General features: G+C 34.0%; 1 protein-coding gene across 1 annotated transcript; it reads right to left on the reverse strand.

Moving 5' to 3' along the window:
- Window positions 1-1653: 1653 nt before the first annotated feature.
- LOC105834795 (3'-5' ssDNA/RNA exonuclease TatD) lies at window positions 1654-23762 on the reverse strand. The gene is made up of 2 exons (XM_012677547.3): window positions 23224-23762; window positions 1654-2710 (listed from the first exon to the last, which is right to left on the reverse strand). Exon 2 carries the CDS (start codon window positions 2681-2683, stop codon window positions 1769-1771), a length of 915 nt encoding a protein of 304 aa, XP_012533001.1. The 5' UTR covers window positions 2684-2710; window positions 23224-23762; the 3' UTR covers window positions 1654-1768.
- Window positions 23763-23971: the final 209 nt, after the last annotated feature.

The raw sequence follows: 23971 nt of genomic DNA on the forward strand, positions 1-23971 counted from the left end.
GCGCTGACAGCAATTTTAAAACAACCTATGTCTATGATCGGAGTCGTATCTAAGCCCGTATATAAAAATTCCGAGTTCTAGAATCATTTGAGATAATTCTATAGAACATCGCAAAGAGTAGCAGATTTTTTCGTGTCTAATGCCCAATTAAAGATCATTTGCAAATAATAGTTGTAAGATTTACTTCAATCTTAAGCATATTGGTGTCACAAGCTGACAAAGTTGTCTGTGCTTGTAAATACGGCTCTTAAAATAAATGTTAAAAATGGGAACGCCCTTTTTTGATCAAATTGTAATTAACCACAACCATTTACAGCAATAAATGCTTAGAATTTTTCTGTTGGACCGTCAATTAAAAAAGTTGTAGTCAATTGGGATGTAGTCAATCGGAGCGCTCCCTTAAAAATTAAGAATCTTAAAAATGACTTTAATATTGTTTTGTAGAAGCCATTTTAATTTTATATAAACATACCTCGAATAGCCCTCGTAAATTGCGTATCTAATATAAAAGTCATAATTCGTATATAATTATAATTATTTTAATAAAATACATTTTAAAATAATAACTTTTAAAATAAAAAAATAAACTTTTAACACTTTGTGTTACAAATTTTTCCATTAATGGGTTTTTTGTAAAAATTGGCAAATTAGAATTTTCGAGGTCGCTGATTACAAATCCGCTATCAAGTTTTTAAAATTCAAAATGGTGGATCTAATATGGCGGACAAAAATTTTGAAATATTTTCAATTTTCATGAAAACATGTACAGGGGTTCTCGAGGTCGTTGATTATGAATCTGCAATCAGATTTTCGAAATTTAAAATTGTGAATCTAATATAATGGATGTATTTTTTTAAGACGCTGATTACAAATCCATTATTAGATTTTATCGTTATCAGAACTTACCTTACTATTATTAAAGTTTTATGTTATTTTGGATTACAAATTCTTAACCAGCAGCTCAAAAAACGTCTATATAACAAACTCCTAAAACATTCAATAAATTTAGAATCTTGTTTCCCCTATATTGGATCTACCATTTTGCAATTTGTATTTTTCATTAAAAATCAACAAATCCTTAAAACCCCAAAATACAAATATTTAAGTACAGATTTGTAATTAAAATTTTTTACAGATGAAATTCTTTACTAGAAATGAGTTTTACGATGTATATATATTTTTAATAATTACTTAATTTAAACATTTCTGACAGTAATTTTATTATTCAAAAGAACGTCTCAGCACTCTAATAATTCCAAATATACTATAAAATTACGTGAAATTCTAAATTACTTAAAAAAAAATACTTGGACAATAAAGATTCCCCTGGTGGCACCACTGTAACGCAAAGGGTTAACTTAACTTTAATTTACTTAAGAAAAAAATAACTTGTCCAATCTTAACTTAAATACATGTATACTTCTCTTAAAACAAATTTATATCGTATAATCAATGTATTATTTTCTTACATCAAAATCTTTTTTTAATGTTATATTTGTATTAAAGTTTGTATCAAAGTGTTTAATCTAAAAATAATTACATTATTTATATTAATTTAAAGTGACGATTTCAACGATTCAATTTTATTTAATTCAATTCAATATGAAAGAGATAAAATGTTGATTTATATTTAAAAAGAAATAAGATTTGATCTTATTTAACATAAACAAAATTTTAATTCTCTACATTGTATTATTTAAAAATCGAATTGTTATATAGCACCTATTAGCACCCATTTTATGCACAATTCTCTGAGGTTCAAGTATTATCATTGATTCAAACCAAATAATTTCAGAGCATTGAAGGCGGTAGCCAACGCGACTTGTTCCGGCGTAATTCGCATAAACGCCGCCACCATTTCCACGATGGCTGGCAAGGCACACGGCTCGTTACGTTGGAAAGTGCAGTAACGCTGAAGAAACGTCATAGACCGTTCAGTCAGAGCGTCCTTCACATACATAGGCAATTTGCTAGCTCTAGTGTTTGGATACATGAATGGTGCATCGGTTTCTACTAAAATCTTGTCTAATGGTACTTGTCCACCCTCTAGCAACTGTCTCACTCCACTGTCGGACTTATCTTTACACAGATAGCCCGTAATGCCCAAATAAAAGCCCTCATCCAGATATATTTGCGCCTCTTCCGCAGTGCCGATAAAGGAATGAATCAAAACGGGTGGCAGACGATTCTTATACTGACCAAGAACTTCTAGCACATCCTTCTGCGCGTTTCTCTCATGTATTACTAATGGCTTGTTTAACATACAAGCTAGTTCTATCTGTTTGTGAAATACAGCGCGCTGCACCTCCGGCGCCGAGAAGTCGCGGTTATAGTCCAACCCACACTCCCCGATTGCCACACATTCGGGATTTCCGGCTATACTCTCCAGTTCGCGTAAGGTATCCGGCTCCTCCCAGGACTTGGCGTCGTGTGGATGCACACCAGCGGTCGAGTAGAGCGTTCCGGGATATATTCTAGTTAGCCTTAGTGCTTCCTTGCTGGAACGAATGCTAGCACCAGTCACCATAATCTTTTGCACTCCTGCGTCCTTCGCCCTCTGTATCACACTATCCAGATCTCGACTATATTTTTTGTTCGTTAGATTAGCACCCACATCGACTATAATGTAATTTTCATAGCACTGCGTCATAGATGAAGGAACGGGTTTCTCTTCCTCGGCCATTTCTTTAGACTTCCGCAGAACGATATACTGGAGCAAAAAGAAAATAAGAAGCTTATTCTTTTTATCTGATGCACAATTCATATTTCGTCTTTCTTTTCGTTCATGTTACAATAAATCTAAGAAGACTTATACCGAATCTAAGTGGTAACATCTGAATTTTTTAAAATAAAATTCAATTGGGACATAATAAATTCAATCCAATAATAATTTTTAAAAATGTATAAAATCTCTAAAATAGAAAGAAAATACATATTTCCTTAAAATATAAATGTTATACTACTTTTAAAATATATAATTTAACCCTCTGATCGCACACCGGGTTAGCCACACCCAAGCCGATTTTCAAACGTACGCCATTTTATACCGAACAGTAGTGGGGAAATGAAACATGGGAGAGAAACAAGTTAGGTGTCCCTTTTATCTTATGCGTGCTTGATCCGGTCATTACTCGCTTAGTGCCTGCAGCAGCGTGAACGGAAGTTCGATCCCCAGTGTGCAGCGAACGTTATAAAACTGTGCAGAGCGGATATTTGAAATGTAAGTAAAAAAAGTGATTGCATTCAACTATAAATTACTTTTTTAAAATAAACCAAGTAAAAGAACATTAGTGAAGTGTATTTTTGTGTATTATAAATTAATTTTTGTACACAGAAAAAAAATTACTCTGAAATTGAAACTTGTATTCAAATATATGTATTCAAATTAACGCGATCCTTTCATATATAAGCAATAATATATAATCTTAGAAGAATTTGAAAATCTTAAATTTCAAAATATTATAGTTTATTTCAATACTATAAGTATTATTTTAAAAATATGATATAATTGTTTTGATAATTTTATTCTAAGAAAATTATAATCTTTGATTTAAACATATAGTATTTTCTGTCCAATATTTTTTCTTTTTGATTCAAGAAAATTATTTTTAAATAACAAGAATATTATTTTCTTGGTTAAACTATATAAAATTTTGAAATAAATTTTTGTTCAAGTAAATCTTTTTGATTTAACAAAAATATTCTTTTTCTCTGTGTATGTTTCCAGAGAAGTGAAGACACGGAAAAGTGGATAGTTGAACTTTCATTTCTTTATATTTGAGTTAAATATACAATAAATAATTATAAAAACAATAATCGTTGTCGTTTTATTCACAAATATTTCGATTTTACGGTATTAACCGTTAGATCGAAAAATAGTGAATATTCATATCTTTAAAAAAATATACTTTTTGGTACAAATAAAAAAAATAATAATAGATTCTTAAAATATAACTCTTCAGCTTTTCAATTACCATATTTTGAAGTATTTTTTCTTTTTTTTCTACAAAATGCAGCCGTTTGAAAAAATACAAATTTTTATGCAAAATTTTTTAATTTATTGTCTATCTATTGAATATATCTCTTTCCACTTTATACATACGACTTTCTAACCGATTTTATCACAATTCTGAGAAATTTTCCTATAGAAATAAAAAAAAAATAAATTAAAATTCGTCGATTTTTGCCCAAAATACAAATCGTCAAAGTAGTTTCCTGGATCGTGCCCATGTGTGCGGTGAACGTAACTTTTTGATAGTGTGCGGTCAGAGGGTTAAGTAGCATTTCTGTATTTTTATTAAAAAATCTTATTTTTAGAGATTAGAAATATAATAATACGCATGCACGCACATACATATATACAAAAATATATACATATATGTATGTATATATAAACTACTGGACAAAATTATAGAAACAAACGTTTGAAATAGTGCCAAGTTTGTAAAAGTTGAGCAAAAAATCTGAATTTTTCATGTAATGTAGCCCAAAGTGTCGACCTGACTCCTGTAAAATCTACTGTGGGTCCAGTGGTTTCGGAGTTACGGTCCTCGAAGTAACTCCCTGTCAAAAACAAAAGTTACAAGGTTGCAGTTTAAAAGGTACTGGACAATCTGATGCGGAAAACGGTCCGAAAACATTTGGAAATGGGCTAAGCCGGTTCTGTATGTGTCCCTTAGAATGTCTCTGGTGCGCCCTGACACCCTCATCCTTTTTTAACTCTAATTGCAATCCCTTTGTTTTAATAGTGGAGACAGCGTTTTGCGTCGCGTTTGTCTATCCGAAGACAATTCTAGCTCGGTTTTAAAACCGTTAAATATCGAAGGTCCCACCTTTCTATGACTCCTATCACCCCGCGAGGGTGAGTTAAACAATCACCCCTACCACTAATCAACCTCCGCAGGTACCTCCATGCGTCTGGGAAATTCAGAAATGGACCAAACTGCACCCGTAAAAATCTCTGGCATTCCTCCTTGACCACGCACAAAATCCATGACCCCTTTTAACTTCTACCTGCTACTTCTTTAATCACATAGCGAGTCGCGGTTGCGCCAGGTAATCGCTTCAAGGCACGACTTGCATTCGAGATAAAAAAAAATCATTGTTCTCTCTTCAGCCATTTTGTTTTCATCTCCTCTGTGTTAGGTTTCCTTTCCTCTCTAGATTTTTCATGTGTATCTTTCTTTGCTTTCACGCCTCTTCCAGCTGAATCTTTGCGTTCTTTTTATTCTTGATTGCCCTTTTCGTTTCTCTTGAAAAACACATTACTTTTTGTGTACTCTCTACACCTCCATATTTTTTGTTTTTTATGTTGTTTGTGGGATAGCAAAACATTGTTAAAGCACTACAAAAAAATTGTCAACACAAATTTATTGCTTTAAGGCAATGCGTCTGTATAAAAAACAAAACATGACTCACAAAACAAGACATACCGCCGACAAGAAAGAGAGCGGTTTCAATGGACAAAAGTGTTAAAATTTCATTTGTTTTCAACTTTCTTATTACCATCTATTTTATTTTTGTTTCCATTTTTTTCAGTTTTGTCATTTTCTTGTTTCGTGAGTCATTTTAAAGTTGGGCGGTGCTAGAGAGTTGTCCTCGGATAGACGGACACGATGCAAAACGCTGTCTCCACTGTTAGAACGAAAGGGTTGCGAATCAGGTTTGAAAAGAGCTAGGGATGTCAAGGAGCACCAAGGATACTCTAAGGAACATTTATAGAATCAACTTAGTCCATCTCCAATTTTTTCTGGGCCGTTTTTCGCATCAGAACCTGTGTCTTCCAAACTGCAATTTTGTATCTTTGGTTTTTGATAGGAAGTTGCTTCGAGAGGTAATTCCGAAACTACTAGACCCACAGCGGAGAGACTTTGCAGGAATCAAGTCGGCACTTCGGGCTACATCATATAAAAAATTCAGATTTTTTGCTCAACTTTTACGAACTTGGTGCTATTTCAAACTTTTGTTTCTTTAATTTTGTCCAATAGTTTATATAATTTTATTTTATACTAACACTATTAAATTTTTTTATTGTGTATTGTCACTTTTTTGAGATTAAATTCTGTATTCGAGTAACACGCACGCACACATACACAGCGTAAAACAGAGACCACTAATTAAATTATATAAATTCATCCAAACCTAACTCAATAATCTGATTGGTATCCGTTGTGCGGATTTGGGACGCTCCCTATTTAAATGTATTATGCAGATTAAATGTATTATTTGCAGGAAAAGTGTATTGTTTATCAATAGTAGTGTCAAAAAATACATGCTTCTTAAGGTGTATTCCAATAAAAGAAGAAATAACAGAATGGAACAATAACTGAAACAGAACTAGATGAAAGCCAACTAGAATAAAATCAAAGTAATTTTGTTCCGCTTTTTTGTAGTCGAATTCCCTATGACACAGAATTGATACGAAACAAAACTATAAAGGAAAGCAGAAAACAATACACAACCTCTATTAAATAATCTTTATTTTTATGTTTATAACATTTATCAATCGAATGTTTATTTTATTATTGCACATACGTTATCTAAAAAAAACATTTATTTAAGATTAAGTAGGAGGCCGGTTTCGTCTGTCGCCGGTTAGAGAATGACAAATAAAATAATTATTATAAACAACATAGACAAAATAAAACAATGACAACGGATTAAGTTTAAAATAATGATAAGTTATAATACACCGGCATCGCATTAACAGTTATTTTAAACTTAATCCGTTGTCATTGTTTTATTTTGTCTATGTTGTTTATAATAATTATTTTGTTTGTCATTCTAAATATCACTGTTATTCTAAATATGATTCAATCCATTTGTTTTAAATGTAAGAAATTTCTTTCATGCTCCCGAATATGTAAATTATTGTAAAACGGATAACAATGCATCTCTTGATGTTCGCGTGTCTGACTCTGTGTATGGGATGGCTGCTGCCTTTCAGGTTGTCGTTACATCTTGGGCTGCTCGTGAGATCTGGCGATCTTACGTCGACATTTTTATCTCTGATTGCGTCTCGTACCGCTGGTGGCGCGGTTTCTTCGGTGGCGGAGGCCGCGCGTGGGATTGCGACACATGGCGTCCGATAAGGCGTGGAGTCACTTTCATCGGGTCGATGGATTGCCGTCTGAGCGGTACTCTTCATTCGGTTTTTTCTTGCGTGGGGTTGGTGGTGTAGTGGATGCGGCCCCGCTTTCTGCCGTTTCGCCCTCCGGTGATAGTCGCGTTGATAATACTCGCTTGACATGACTGTCGGCGGTGTTCGCGCGGAGATGTTTCGTGTTTCACATCTAAATGCCAGGTCGTTTTCCTCGCTTCGGGTTAGTCCGCGATTTTGTTGCCTATAGGCAGTCTGATATTTTGGTTAGTGAAACATGGCTGAGGGATGATGTTCACTCTGCTGCTCTTGCATTCGCTGGTTATACTGTTCGATCTGATGGATTATTCGGATCTCGGGGCAGCAGCGTAGTCTTATTTATCAGCGATTCATTTTCCTGTTCCTTCTCTATCCCTAGTGCTTCTTCTCCTCCGAACTCTCTGGTGGATATCGTTAGCGTTTTTTTCAGGGTGAAGCAGAAGCGCGTGGCTGTCTTTTACATTTATCGCCCACCTCATTTGCCGCCCGCCGATCTCAGTTTCATTGAGACTTGTCTGACAGATGCTGCCTGCAGCGCTGACGTCATTATATGTATCGACGATCTTAACATTAATATGCTGGTTCCGTCCGATCGTGAAGTACAGCTATAATGTCACTCCTCTCTCTTAAGCAGATCATTAGCGTTTCCATCTGGGTCATTGACGTTTCAAGGTCCTTGCTCGATCTAATTATTGTATCCTACGCAATTGATATAATTGATTCAGGTACTTGCAATGCCTTTTCTATTAGCGATCATTTTGTCGATCTACGGCTGCATATGCCGGGTCGTCAAACGAATACTTATCTCTCTCGCAATCTGAAGGCAATTCATATGATGCGGACAATCTGGCCAGAATCGACTGGTCATTTCTGTATCACATGACGTGCATTAAGTCGATGGTACTGCATTTTACGCGGACGCTCCTCTGTCTTCGATCGCCTTGCGCTAGTTGTCGTTCGGCATGCGTTTCGGTCTCCTGCGCCGTGGTTGAACGCAGCTGTTAAAAAATTTATTGCGCTAAAGTCTCGTGCTCCTACTAAATACAGGCGGACTCAATCCGCGACTGACCTGTAGCGTTATAAGAATCTTAGAAATCGTACAACTTTTGCTATTCGACGCGAAAAGAAGTCATTCCTGAGCCCCACTAATCCTCTATCTGTCAAATCACCACGCCAATTCTGGAGGAATCTTTTTCTCCTAGAAGCCACCTCTCCTACTTCTCCTTCCGTTACGATATTACCATAGCAACTCTTTACACCTTCTCTTTTTAATAATTACTTTATTGATTCTCTTCCTAACTTCTCTTCATGTGCAGCTTCAATTACAATCCTCTCATTCACTTCCACTTCCAATATCTTCACTTTCACTTCAATTACCACTTCGGAACTCACAACGGTACAACATCCCTAAGCGGATAAAACTGACCTCGACAGAATCATTTGACCTCCCCGGTCAAATGCTGCTTTGTCTCCCTCAATGTCTTGATTCTCTTCTGCATATTCTTAATTACGTCATCTCCTCTCATACTTTCCCTTTAAAACAATCCATTGTCCTTCCATTCCCCAAGACTCGCAATCCTACTTCTCCTTCATCACTTCGACCTATCTCCATTTCTCCATTCCTTTCCAAGCTGCTCGAGTAAATTTGCTTTCGGTAACTAAAAATATTTTTCAATAACGCCGTGATTATTCCGGAATGTCACTCCGGTTTCCGCAGCATGCATAGCACTACTAATACCGAACTACTGCACATGTGTGACCTTGCACTACGTTGGTTTTGACTCTGATTATATAACTTTGTTGGTTGCTCTTGACTTCAAGGTATTCGACATAGTAAACCACGAATTACTACTAGTAAAGCTCCAGCACTATGGCCTGTCCTCTTTTGCTCTCAGTTTAATGCATTCCTTCCTTACAGATGAATCCCAGCGAGTTTTTCTTTCCAGCCTTTCTCCTGTTTTCTTTTCTCCCTGCAAGATTCTTTTAGACGTCCCACAAGATTCTGTTGTTGACCTGTTATTATTCACAGTTTTCTCGCCAGATCTTAGGTCAATTTATCTCTCACTTGTTCATGTATGCTGATGATGTTTTTCTCAGGTCTTTTCATTCTTCTATCGCCTCCGCTGCTACGTTGATGTAACGTTCTCCAGTTGGTAGTAGGCGTTTTTGAATTCCCTCCACCCGAATCCGTCTAAATCTTATCTTCTTATTATGGTTTCCTCTTCAGCGCTATCCCGTTTACACTCTTTTAATATTTACCTGAACTCTGTACTAATCCTTTTCTTTCCATCTATCAAAATACTTGGCGTTCATTTCGATTTCTCTTCATCTTTTAGTATGTATGTAGCTTCCAAATGCCGCATGCTTTCCTTCGTCTTCGTCTCTTATATCCTTATCATCACATTGTTACAACTCCTCAGAAACTTTTTGTTTCTCAAATTATAATAACCTTGTTATTCGACTATGCTGATGTAGTTTACGTTCCTGCACTAGCCAAGCAACTACTTAGTCAAATATAGCGTGTACAAAACTTATGTCTCCGTTTCTCCTATGATGTACGCAAACATGACCACATACACCCATTACTTCACGTTTTCGTGTCGGTTACAAATCGGACAACGTTATGTTTTACATCTATGTTGTCTTGTGTTTCGTCTTCTTCGTCTCAATACTCTCATATTCATGTCATCTTTTGCGCTTTAAATCCAAATTGCACGCAACCAATACTCCCGACACTCGTTATCATGACTCCTTGGCCTTTCCTCTCCATCGTTCTGCAAAATTTAAAACTCCATTTTCATATATTGCTGTCAAGTATTTTAACCCTCAGTTTCTAATGGCATACCCAAACGTATTTTTCAACGAGTTATAACTCCAAAACCAAATAAGGGGAGAATTAGGTACGGAGAAAAAATTTTTAAGGACCCTCACTGCTATTGTGTGGATTAACCTGGCTTGGTCGAATCGTAACTGCCGAAGTGTTTTTTTTTTTGGAGGTTTATTGTGTCTAATCTGGTGCAGATATATGACACGTATAGCTCTTATCTTTGCAAGGTGATACCCTGCCTCCCTCTTATTTCTTATATTATTCTTCTTGTTTTCTTAATAAATTCATATATATATATATATAATATATATAATAAGATATATATAGAATAAATTCAGTATCTTGTAACTCTTCGTTTTGGATTATTCCGTTATTTTCCTTTTCGTTCGTACCCTAGTCCTTTGTCATAGACCCTGAGTTACTAGATATACCAACTCTTCGTTCGCGACGTTGTCGCACTGACATCTGGTGGTGTTTCTTTTCTGACAAGGAGACCTTACGGGTCATGGGTCATCGATTCTTTTCATACTTATAGGATTTGAAGATCAGTACCCGGACTTCAATTTCCTAAAGCAGTACGATGCGCTTCTCAAAAATACTCGAGAAAATCGATTTTGAAGATTTCCGATATCTTTAAGTACAGAAAATTTTGACCTATCGTCAGAGCCGCTCGTAGCCGAGCGCACAGAGCTCTAGTTTCGTAAGCGCGGAGTCGCTGGTTCGATTCTCGCTGTCCCCAATTTTTTTTTAATAAGTCAATGGAGTTTTTTTTAAATCCTATATCTTAACATTTATCAAATTGAAATGCTAATTAATTATTAAATATTTATTCGTTATTTTTTAAATAAAAATTAACATCTTTTTATTTTTAATTACCACTTGCTTGAAAATGCGAATATTTATAATAAATTAAAATTTGGTACAAAAATGGAAAAGGTCTTATTGTTAAATGCAAAAATAATATGAATAAATAATATTCAGTTATTTTATCGCTTACATTTTACGCTGTATCTTTAACACGTTAGTCGGAGTTTACAAGTCGAGTTTATTGTAAGTCGATCCTGATCGATCCCCATTCTCTCGCATCTAGTCGTGAACAAAGAATAGCCTTGCAAAAAGTGGAAGAAGTAAAGAAGAAGGGTTCCGAGAGAGCAGATGCTGTGCTATTCGTATTTTACCGTTAAATAAAAATAAAGAGATGGTAATTTTCATTTAAAAAATAACGAATAAATATTTAATAATTAATTAGCATTTCAATTTGATAAATGTTAAGATAGAGGATTAATAAAAAACTCCATTGACTTATTTAAAAAAAATTAAGGCCAGAGCGAGAATCGAACCAGCGACTCCGCGCTTACGAAACTAGAGCTCTGTGCGCTCGGCTACGAGCGGCTCTGACGATAGGTCAAAATTTTCTGTACTTAAAGATATCGGAAATCTTCAAAATCGATTTTCTCGAGTATTTTTGAGAAGCGCACCGTACTGCTTTAGGAAATTGAAGTCCGGGTACTGATCTTCAAATCCTATAAATATGAAAAAAATTGATGACCCATGACCCGTAAGGTCCCCTTGTGAGTCTCTGTTTCTATTTTGGGGATGATATCTGATTTCTTTGCTGTATTGATGGCTTTACTCCTTTTCTCGTATAACTTTTGTATGCCAGATTAATATATTCATTGCTTTAATTTTCTTTACCAATTTTATTCTTTTCTTTACTTCTTTTCTCTGCTATTAAATTGCTTATTTCTGTATAAATACTTTCTATTATTTCCCATAGTGCCTCTAAAAAATAATCGTTCTGTTCGTTTCTTTGAATTATATGTTTGATATTTTTAATTATCATATTTTTTCCTTCCTGTTTCCTTATGACTTCTTCCTTTCTTTCATGTATTTCTTGGCTCTCCTTATTAGTATGATATGTTGTGTTATTCTCTTGGTTACAGGGCCTTTCGTCTTTTTGGTTTTCTTCTTCCATCCATTGTCTTTCGCTCTTCTCTTTGTTTCTTTCTCTTTGTATATATGCTGTCCTGTCTTGTTGTTGACGGGATTGTTGATCATTGTTACTTACTCTGTTCTCATTTTCAATTTCTTTTTCATGTTTTTCCCTTCCTTTTACTAATGCGTCTCTATAACTTGTTGATCGCTGTCCCAATGCTTGTTTAGCTTCTGATATAAAGATATTCTTTTCCGCTGCATGTCTAAGAATATTTCTTTGGTGTGTGAATTCTTTGCACGTTTTACTGTTTGCTTTGTGTGATTCTCCACAGTTCTTGCATTTTGGCGTTTTTTCGCATATACCATGGGATGGCTCTCCACATATTATGCAGGATCTTTCTTTTTCTCTACACACTGATTGCATGTGACCGAATCTATGGCATTTAAAGCATTGTTTCACATTAAGAATATATGGTCTTATTTTGATTTTACTAAGCCCTTCATATACCGATAGGAACTGGGGCATTCTATTACCTCTAAATGTGACTAAAATATTATCAGTGGCTAAGGTCTCTATTTTTTTAATCGTTTTGTTATATCTTTTTGTAATTAATCTTTCCATTTTTTGTATGTCTTTATGTTCATCTAGTGCGTTCACTAAATCTTTGATCTTATCTGGCCAATCAGTAACTACACCTTTTATACTGATATTTCTTTCTAGTAATCTATAATCTAATTCTTTTACATTGTCAAGCTTTTTTATAACTTTATTAGCTCTATCTATTCCTATATAGCAGATGTCCGCTGTTTTAAAACCAGTCTTAGCATATTTATCTGGCTTTATGTTTTCCTTGGCCAGTACATTTAATATTTTGAAATTATTTCTCTTACTTCTTTTTTCGGTTATTCCTGTCTTACTCTCACCGATATTATGCATTCACCTTTATGTCCTGTTTTAAATTCCCTGTCCTCTTTTTGGTTTAGTTGTAGGTCTTGGTCTTCGTAGTTATACAGGATCTTACCTTTTTTAAAGTATACCGTTTCCTTTTTTGGATCGTCGTCCATGTAATTCGTATCTGCTGACGATGCTGTTGTATCCATTGTTGCTTGTTGCAGTGAATTTTCCTTGTCTGAGAAAGATTCAGATGTCCAACTGGCTACTTCCATTTCACTTGTTTCTTCTTGTTTTTGCGTTTTCTTCTGCTTCGTATCCTCTTGTTTTGTCTCCTCCTTTGCTTGTCTTTTTCTTTTGCTCGCATTTTTCTTCTTTTTATTACCCATTTCGTCAGTTACCGCTTCCGTGTGTTCCTTGTCACTATCTCTTTCCTTTTTTTCTAAGTCTTTTCCCGTTATCAACACTGGGTTAACACCTATTATCTTCTCTACACTTTTTTCTATGATCATATTCTCGATCACCCAGTCTTGTTCATTTACTCTCGGCGCTTTGTTTTCCGTATAATTGCAATTATTGTCGCTATTTTTCAAATTTGCTTCGTTTTCATCCGCTCTTAGCGCTTGCGCACTCTCCCTTCTACTATGTTCCATGTGCGTTTCTGGACCTATAACCCCGATTTCCGCCAGTTCCTTTACTGTATCACACTCTCCATTCACTGTCTTGCCATTCCTCACTAATTCCCCTTTCAGGGACCTGTGTGGCCTTCCCCCAGCCCTGATAAGGGCTATTTGTATATGACTCAAATTGCGCGGCAGCTTTGTTATCTCTTACTTCATCCGTTCACCGCGCGCGCTTTCACCCGACTGTGGCCAAAGTGTTTATACGTTAAAAGGTTATGTTCGGGTGTCGCACACCCAGTCTAAAGCCTCGTCTACAGAAGTCGCAAGCAGCCAGTTGCGACTTGCGACAGCCAATGAGCGCCTAGTTTCTAGTTAAAGCTCAACAATCAGCTTAATAACGGTGTTACAAAAATTTTTCAGTGAAAATCAAGTCAAAGGTAAATATGAGTGAGTCCCAGATGCGCACAGTAATAAACAGACACAGCAAGCTGAGTGAAACGGACACAGTAACAAACGGACACAGTGCGAAACGGACACAGTAACAAACGGACACAGACCAAATGCGCACAGAGCGAAACGGACACAGTGCGAAACGGACACAGACCAAATGCGCACAGAACGAAACGGACACAGACCAAATGCGCACACTGCACATGCGCACGGACCAAATGCATACACGGAAAGTCGCAAACCCATGTGATGCAGTGAATGCTTTGCACGCACACACATACGGGGGGGGGTGCAAGGGGGGCCTTTGGCCCCCCTCCCGCACCCACCCCGTCCTAACCTATGTGGACTTTACTCTGCTTGCAATGTACATGGATTGCATTTGGTCCGTGCGCACGTGCAGTGTGCGCATGTGCAGTGTGCGCATTTGGTCCGTGTGCATTTGGTCCGTGCGCATTTGGTCTGTGTCCGTTTCGCTCTGTGCGCATTTGGTCTGTGTCCGTTTGTTACTGTGTCCGTTTCGCTCTGTGCGCATTTGGTCTGTGTCCGTTTGTTACTATGTCCGTTTGTTACTGTGTCCGTTTGTTACTGTGTCCGTTTGGTCTGTGTCCGTTTGTTACTGTGTCCGTTTCACTCAGCCTGCTGTGTCCGTTTATTACTGTGCGCATCTAGGGCGCCCCCGTAAATATTCCTATAAAATAATTATTTATTTACATAAAATAACAGTAATAATTTTTTTACTAAATTTCGCCAAAAGTGTAATAATAGTGTATTTTTTGTGTATTTTTTTAAATTATGAAAACGCGTTCATCGTTTTGCAGTGCAACCGAGCTAGCTGTAACGTACGCAAAGTCGGAGGAGTTTGACGCAAAAGTCGATTTACTTGTATGCGCTATCGCAAGCCATGTGTAAGGAGCATATTGCTAAAATATGTATTACTTGCCAAGACATAATATATAATTATTTTTTATAAATAAATTTCTTTATTTTTGCATAAACATTTCGTGTATTATTTGTGTATACCTTATATTTAAAAAATTAAAAATAAAGCGCCTTATTCGCAAAAAACTGTGCATTCAAATATGTTAAAATTTATTAATTTTTACTTTGCAGAAAAAATGTGTTTTAATAAATCATGAAACGACCGCCAAGGCCTTAAACTACAACTCTAGAAGTTTACATTCCTTACCCGTAAAGTTTCTTTATTTTATTTTAAAGCAAAAATACAAGACTTTGAAAAAAATACGATTTTTCCGAAATGTTTGTTAACGTGTTTCAAAATATTTCTAAACTAATTTCTAAATTAATTTTTAATATTTTGGATAAAATATTCATTTTTGTGAAATTCTAAACTATTATTAATAAAAATTAATTCTAATTGATTGATTTAACTCCAAGATATGAGCAATTGAAGACTGTTCGGATAGCGCACACCCAGTCTAGCAACAATGATCAATTTCGAGTCTAGAAATAGAGGGTTAATATGCTACATTTGTTAAGTCCTCCCCTTCCTTTTCTTCTTGTCGTTTGGCGGCTATGAATTATATTGCATCTGTCGAGGATTGATGCTCTCACTTGAGAGTTGCGACTTGCTTTCGATTTCTCATTCTTTGTACACTTTTTGTTATTAATACCAGTATTATCTTACGTGTCTATAGTCTATACAATTATATATATGTATGCACATTATGTTTGTAGTCGTAGCTGTAGATGTAGTATAGCAGCCGACTTATAGTTATTGTGCGATTTACAGTGATTACTTGTTATCATCCTGCTTTGATAATTCTTGTATTAATTGTTAAACTCTTTGCGTTTTCCGTTTAGGCATTATAGCAGCATTATAGCGCGTGTGTGAAGTTAGCACCTCAACTTTCTGCACCGCAGGTTTTCGCGTGAGTTCTGTTTGCACCCGCAATAGTTCTACAGTTCTTGATAGTTCTTAACAATAGTTCCGCCAAAATAATATAAAAAACACCCAGCAAACACAAAGTTACATGTATTGTGCTTGTGTTAGTTGTAACTTCCCACTCAATAATATAATTGTAATATAACACACGTGTTATATTACAATTACATTGTTGAGTGGGAAATTACAACTAACAGGCACGTTACATGTAATTTGGTGTTTGGTGGGCAAGTTTGAAAATATAAGGTGCTAACTTTCCCTGGCACCTCAATCTTTTGCACCACAGGTTTTCTCGCAAGTTTTGTTTGCACCCGCAATAGTTCTACAGTTCTGGATAGTTTTAAGCAATAGTTCTGCCAAAATAATATAAAAAATTTAAGTTTGAAAATATGAGATGCTAACCCCAAGTTTAAAAAAAATATTTTTTCCATTATGAAATCTTATAGTTGTCGAAAAATTCTACAGTTCTAGATAGGTCTCATGAATAGTTCTGGCTTTTAATTATTTTTAAATAATTTTTAAACTTGCACCCTGGCACCGCACCCCAGCATGAGAGTAAAGTGTCACATCACGGTGAGTTCTAATAGAATTTTTGGCATTTTGCATAGACCTGCAATAATTTTGATCATTTCAATACATATTACAAATAGTTCTCTTAATTAAATAATTTTAAACAATTTTTAATTGCGACCGCTGGCACCACACCCAAAAGAGGCATGAGGTGCAAACAGTTCCGGTCACTTTTATGACAGTTCTCGACAGTTCTCACATAGTTCCGGCCGTTTCCATGCATTTTAATAATAGTTCTCTTAATTAAATAATTTAAAGTTTGCACCTGCCTCTCTTGGGTGCGGTGCCAGCAGTCATAATTAAAAATTGTTTAAAATTATTTAATTAAGAGAACTATTTGTAATATGTATTGAAATGATCAAAATTATTGCAGGTCTATCGCAAAATGCCAAAAATTCTATTAGAACTCACCGTGATGTGACATTTTACTCTCATGCTGGGGTGCCAGGATGCAAGTTTAAAAATTATTTAAAAATAATTAAAAGCCAGAACTATTCATGAGACCTATCTAGAACTGTAGAATTTTTCGACAACTATAAGATTTCATAGTGGAAAAAATATTTTTTTGAAACTTGGGGTTAGCACCTCATATTTTCAAACTTAAATTTTTTATATTATTTCGGCAGAACTATTACTTAAAACTATCAAGAACTGTAGAACTATTGCGAGTGCAAACAGAACTTGCGAGAAAACTTGTGGTGCAGAAGATTGTGGCGCCAGGGGAAGTTAGCACTTCATATCTTCAAACTTATGTTTTTTATATTATTTTGGCGGAACTATTGTTAAGAACTATCAAGAAGTGTAGAACTATTGCGGGTGCAAACAAAACTCGCGAGAAAACCTGTGGTGCAGAAGGTTGTGGTGCCAGGGGAAGTTAGCACTTCATATCTTCAAACTTATGTTTTTTATATTATTTTGGCGGAACTATTGTTAAGAACTATCAAGAAGTGTAGAACTATTGCGGGTGCAAACAGAACTCGCGAAAAAACCTGTGATGCAGAAAGTTAAGGTGCTAACTTCACACACGCCAATTATGCTGACGTTCCACCTTTTATACGTCCTATATATGATTTCATGTTCTTGTTTATGTTTGTAATCTACTACACAATAAATTAAATTAAATTAAATTAAATTGTTACAGAGAAAAATATCATATGTTTTAAAAGTCAAAATTAGGAAGAATCACACAAAATGTTAAAAGATCCAGGTTTTAATCTTAGTTAAGGCTATTCTTTTTCGCAATAAATTATTTTCAACTTTTTGGAATAAGAAGACTTATAGAGCATTCATTTCTGAGCATTCATATCTAGCTAGAAATTGTATTTCAAGGCTGACAAAAGTGTCGGCGCGTAGGTCATATAAAATACCCAGATAACACAGAGATGAACAGAAATTCCTAAAGAAGTCATTTTAATGAATACTTGGAGAAGTAGAAAAATGAATACATAAAGAATTCTTGAGGAATTAGCCACAATGAGTTCACATTGAAGTATTCCTTAAGAGTTCATTGCAATGAATACCTCGCGATTTATTATTTTGAATACTTTGAGTATTTATCAGAAATTACTCGAGTGTTTGGATAATCTCAATTACATTTTTATAATTATATATCGCTTAATAAATACTAATTTATACTTTTATACACGAAATGCGCTATATATAATTAACAAAACAATATATTAACAAATATGTATGCATAAACAAGAAGTGTTCATGGATCATCACGGGGCGTTAGGATGCGTACGGTCTTCGAAGTCAAGCAACGTTGGCGATGGTTAACACTTGGATAGGTGACCGTTTTTTCAGGTACAGAAATTAAACATGTTTTAACAGATACGACTATGGCTTAACTGAAACATGGTATAATCTTCTTCCTCTTACAAAATTAATCAGAATTTCTTATTTTTTAAATTTTTCTGAGAAACGTTCCAATATTATAAAAATCGGAACAAAGTAAATTTTTTAATTCCGTTTGAGATATCTACTTGGAGAAGTCCTAATGAATACTTTAAGAAGTTCTGAGGAATTCTAACAAATAATTCTATATGAATACTTTAAGAAGTCCTGAGGAATTCGAATCATGGTGCTAACATGTTGTAACTTCCTACGTTATTCTTAAAGTATTCTTCTATGAATTCCCCAGGAATTACTGTTCAGAAAGGAAGACTACTTTATGAATTCTTTAAGAAGACACTGTGTTATCTGGGTAGACATATTAAATTTACAGAAAACTTATTATTTAGTAAATCCACTGCAAAAAGACAATCTTATCTTTATCTTTATGTTTATAATATTGATCGATTAAATATTTATCTTATTATTATAACCTAGTGGTTGTAAATTGCAACAAGTTCGTGCACGTGTAAAGGTCCTTATAGAATGCAATGCAACAAGCAATAGTAGAATAGAAATTGAATAAGAAATTACTGTCTCCAATAAGTTTCCAAGAAATAATAACGTAATAGCGACATTGGTTAACATTAGCTCTTATTGCTACCATGCTATTTTTCATCAGACGCACATCGAAAGCGATAATTTCTTATTCATTTCTGTTTTCTGTTTCCTAGTATTGTGCAAAGGCTTAATGGTTATGAGCAGAAGGCCAATTCTTGAATTCGTACAAAAAAATTCGCATACAAAAGTAATATTACGTGTATCTGACATAAACAAAATAATTAATTAAAAATCGACTTAACTTGTATTTATTAATATAATTAATATAATTACAAAGTTGGCACAACGTTTCGGCCCTAGCTTTAGGCCCTTATCAAGTGATATCAAAGAACTGATGAACCCCTAACGTATAATAAAAAATACAATAGAAAAATTTTGTAACAGTTAATCTTTTAAATAAAACTTATTTTACATCATAATTAATAAAGCAAACTTATGTATTCGGATTTATTTTAGTTGAATTAAAATTACATAAAAAGTAAGACAAACAATTAAAGAGTATGTTATAAATGAATAACAGTAATTGTCAAACTGATATGAGACAACAAGTATTATGCAGAGTGTACAAAATATAATGTAAGTAAACAAAAAACAATTTATGTTCTTAATAACTCTTATAAATAGGGTTTAGGCTTTTGGTGTCCTTCTTTAAATTAATGGTTTTATCAGTCTTTTTTATAAAGAACATTTCCGTTATTTCTCTTTTTTTAATATGTTTTTTATTACATAATATACGTGAAGCCGTCCAATAAAACTCATAATTGCTTGACAAACGGTGTGCGTTGACCACTGAATGGAGACTGTCGTGTTTCTTGATATTATTCATGGGTTCTTTGATACGCGTTTGTAAATGTCGCTTAGTCTGTCCATTATAAGACGCAGAACAATCTTTACAATTAATTTGGTAAACTAAATTTACATTTTTCAAAAAATCAATTTTGTTTTTGCCTTTTTTAATCAGATAATTTAATTTTTTTAGAACGCGGAAAATAACATTTTGTTCAAATAATGACTGAGACATAACTATTGCCATTCATGGTAAAATTAAACATTTATTTAAGTCAATACCTTTTCCTTTCATCCACATTATCAAGATTAGTGTTTCAATATTTTAATGTCTCAAGTCGTTTATTAATAACCCGATTAAGTCAAGGAAAAACAGTTATTAAGTAAAATGTTTTTACGATGTTAATATTTGATTTGTGGAATCTTCTGTCAGAAAGTAAAATTGATCGCTTGATCAACTAAACTGACGATGATTTTATATTTGAGTAGATAGCTAGAATAACAATTGACGTAGCGTCCTGAAGAGGTTGGTGTTAATTCTAGAAGTAAATTGGTTTATCGGGCCTTTTTTAAAGAACCCCGCACAATTTATATGAAAAAAAAAGCTCGGTCAATTTCCTTGAATTTTTTATATATTATAGTACTTATAGCCCTAATGAAAAATTACGATTTGCGCGATCTTTCCATGTCTAGTTTTGGAAATAAAAATTTTTGAAAATTGCTATTTTAAGGTTTACTGCGTGCGTTATCTACATGTATAAATGTTCGTAACACTGTGTGTGTGTGTGTGTGTGTGTGTGTGCACGCGCGCGCGCGCGCGCGTGCGCACGTGTGTAAATCCTGCTCTTGGCATTACTCAGAATCAACGGCGTGGACGTCGCAGAAATCTGATCCCGCGCGCGCGCGCGCGCGTGTGTGTGTGTGTGTGTGGGTGTGTTACAGTAGAGTTAAGTAAAATCCAAACAATCTAATACTCATTAATGAATATATAATAACGTTGTAATATTAATTAACAACTCTCCTTCACACATGTACCCACGCACGCACGCACTTGATACAAATTTTATTTCATAACTTTTAATAAAATTTAAAATGTTCAAAATAAAAAATATAAACTTTTACTCTTCTCTTTTTTCAATAAAATATCTGATATCCTAAAAGATGTCATATAGCACATTTAATAGATGTCTTATAGGACATCTAAAAAAAACATCATATAGAATGTCTGAAAAATGTTCTAAAGGACATCTAGAAAATATCATACAAGTTGTCTAAAATCTGGACATTAGACATATTTTAGACATCTTTCTGTATAAGTTTTTGTTTCAAGATTTCAGGGCATTGTCTTTAAGACGTCTTGGTGTTCTGTGGATGCCTTTTAAAATTATATCCAAATAAATAAATAAATTTTTAATTTTTTCACAATCAATTTAACTTAGTTCATATTTAACCATAAATATCATATTAATCAATATTAAAAATTTAAAGTGTTAAAATTCTTAACTTTGATTATAATAAAATATCACGACAGTGAACCTAGCACCCCCACCACTAAAAAAAAAATATTCGGACCTATCCTATAATTTTCTGCTAATTATCTGGTAATTTTCTGCCGTAGTCTCGAATTTTTTGCTCCTACCCGTTTGCAGGAAATTTAGGTCAAAAGTAGGGGTGCTAGCATCGCCACTAATTAAAAAAAACTTAAACAAAAAAATCAAATACCAATATTAATACATTATTTAAAAAATCAAATATACCAGAATTTTCTGCTCATTTTAGACTTTAAGAAACTGTAAACAAATATCAAAAATATCGAACGGTTATCTAAGTACAGGTATTCAGAAACATTATATCACAACATTATAGGAGAAAATGGTTAAAAACAACAAGTTACCAGGATAATACCATACCAGGACAACTTTAAAAGTTTTTCTTCAATCAAATACTCGTATAATATACAATTTTAAAATATTTAATTTACAAAATAAATTTAAAAAATCTAAAATTCACAAAAATACAAGAGTAAAGTACCATTAAAAAATCATTTGCTGCATCAACTGTGATATCAAAATGTTCCCCTATTTCTCTGCTCTCAAAATATCAAATCCTGATTTTTTTACTCAACATATAACTTGTGCAACTCAATTGTTATTGCGCGCACGCAAGAGTAAACTACCTTTAAAAAATTATTTGCTGCTTCGACTGTGGTATTAAAATGTTCCTGTATTTATTTGCTCTCAAAATATCAAGTCCCAAATTTTTTACTCAACATTCAACTTGTGCAACTCAATTGTTATTCCGCGCACGCAAGAGTAAACTACGTTAAAAAAATTATTTGCTGCGTCGACTGTGATATCAAAATGTTCTTCACATGACGCTAGCACCCCCACCTAAATTTTTTGCAAACAGATAGGAGCAAAAAATTTGGGACTACGGCAGAAAATTAGCAGATAATTAGCAGAAAATTATAGGGTAGGTCCGAATTTTTTTTAGTGGTAGGGGTGCTAGGTTCACTAACATTTAAATATCTCTAGTATGTATAATTAAAATATGATAAAATATGTAGCCCTTTTTTATTGCAACTTTAATTGTAAATATTTCAAAACTATAACGTGAAGTAATTTCAGAAAATGACACTCCATTCTGGTCTCATTTCTTTATTAAACTGTATAATTGTTAAAAAGTTCTGTACATTGAAACAACAATGACAATGAGGACAAAGATAACAATTACCATTTTTGATGCATTACATTTTTTTTGTATATTTACTTGAGATTAAATTAGATCAATAAGATTGGCATTCTACTTCCCTTCAAGTCATTATTAGTAATTATAAAACAAGACAATTATCATATTCAAAATATTAGTAATTAAAACAAGAAAAGTATCATATTCAAATTATCAACCTTGTAATGAACACAGGATAGATTTATTTCTTGCAACATATTAATTGCTTAGCTGATAAATTTTATAAGTGAAAATATATGAGTAAAAATTTATAAGTAAAAATACATATATGAGATAAAAGGCAAATAATTTATTCATAATAAAAAAAGTTTAATAAATAGCAGAATATTTATTTATGCAATCAAAATGGCACTACTTAATTAAATTAAAATTTTTAAAAAATTTGTCAAATAAAAAGTTAAAATAAAGCAAACTGTCATTAAATTATTATAAACTAATAAAATCAGAAACTAAAATTAAAATAATGTCAAGAACAGTTGAAAGTTGATATTATTCAATAGTCAAAACGCTATAAAGGAACAGAAAATAAGTAGTGGAACTTTATAATAACTGTTCAAATAAAAAACTTCATTCAATCAATTATTTAATCTTTCAAATCACAGGAAGATTATGGTCAATCTTTTTTCAGAAATTGAATTGGATCAAATATCTAAAAATCATATAACTTAAAAACTTAAATGTGCAGAAAGCATCTTTTTTCTTTAAAAAAAGAAATTTACATTTTGGTCATTTTTCAAGCGCACTTTCCTCCCTTTTAACCTATACGTGACAGGCTGCTCGTCGAAAGCAGCTACTTGGGTGGATTACAAGACGAGAGGAAGAACCACGTTAAGCGAAAATGGTAAAAGATCAATCGTCATTGTTTTACAAAACAAGACAAGTGTAAAAATTACTCACTGCGATAAACTTGCGTCGATCCCAACCACAACTTCAAAAGTATATTTTTCTTTTTTTTCTCAATCTTTCGTTACCTTTCGTCAACACCTCTTGTTTTCATTGGTCTTCGTTATGATAGAGCAAGATAGACTCGCTGTGCGTGCTTGTGTCAACATTTCTGTATATTCGACGAAGGATGGAAGAGGCTTACATTAGATAACATTTGATCACGTCAGATCGCGCACTGTCAATCACTGTCAGTCAGTTAGTGGTGCAAGTTTCGGCCACCAGGCCACCATCAATATGAGGTTTGTTCTTGGTAGCTGTACTGCTGCACTAGTGCAACGCAATGTTGCCAACAGTTGGAAAAAAAGATAGTTAACCAGTATCTTAACCCTTAAATGCATCATGTTGCCATTTGGCAACATGCCATATCTAGGTGGGTAGCGTTGAGCGTATGTACGAAAACGACTAAGCACACATTGTAGTCGATTGCCTACATACCGCTCGAGTGTTTTCCGTCACGCTGTGCGAAAAAAATAAAAAAAAAAAAACAAAAAAAACAAAAAAAAACAAAAAAAACAATAACAAAAAAACAATAACATGGAATTTTTTTCTTATTTTTCCCTTATTGTGCTCCTTTTATTGTATCATATTGAGCTGAAAATTCATTAAAAAAAAAAATCATGCATTTAAGGGTTAAAAAAAGCTAGATAATAGCTGAATTAACGGCAAGGAAAATAATATTATAGCTATAGACAATAGCTGA

Source organism: Monomorium pharaonis, chromosome 1, assembly GCF_013373865.1.
Source record: "Monomorium pharaonis isolate MP-MQ-018 chromosome 1, ASM1337386v2, whole genome shotgun sequence".
Taxonomy (NCBI): Eukaryota; Metazoa; Arthropoda; class Insecta; order Hymenoptera; family Formicidae; genus Monomorium; species Monomorium pharaonis.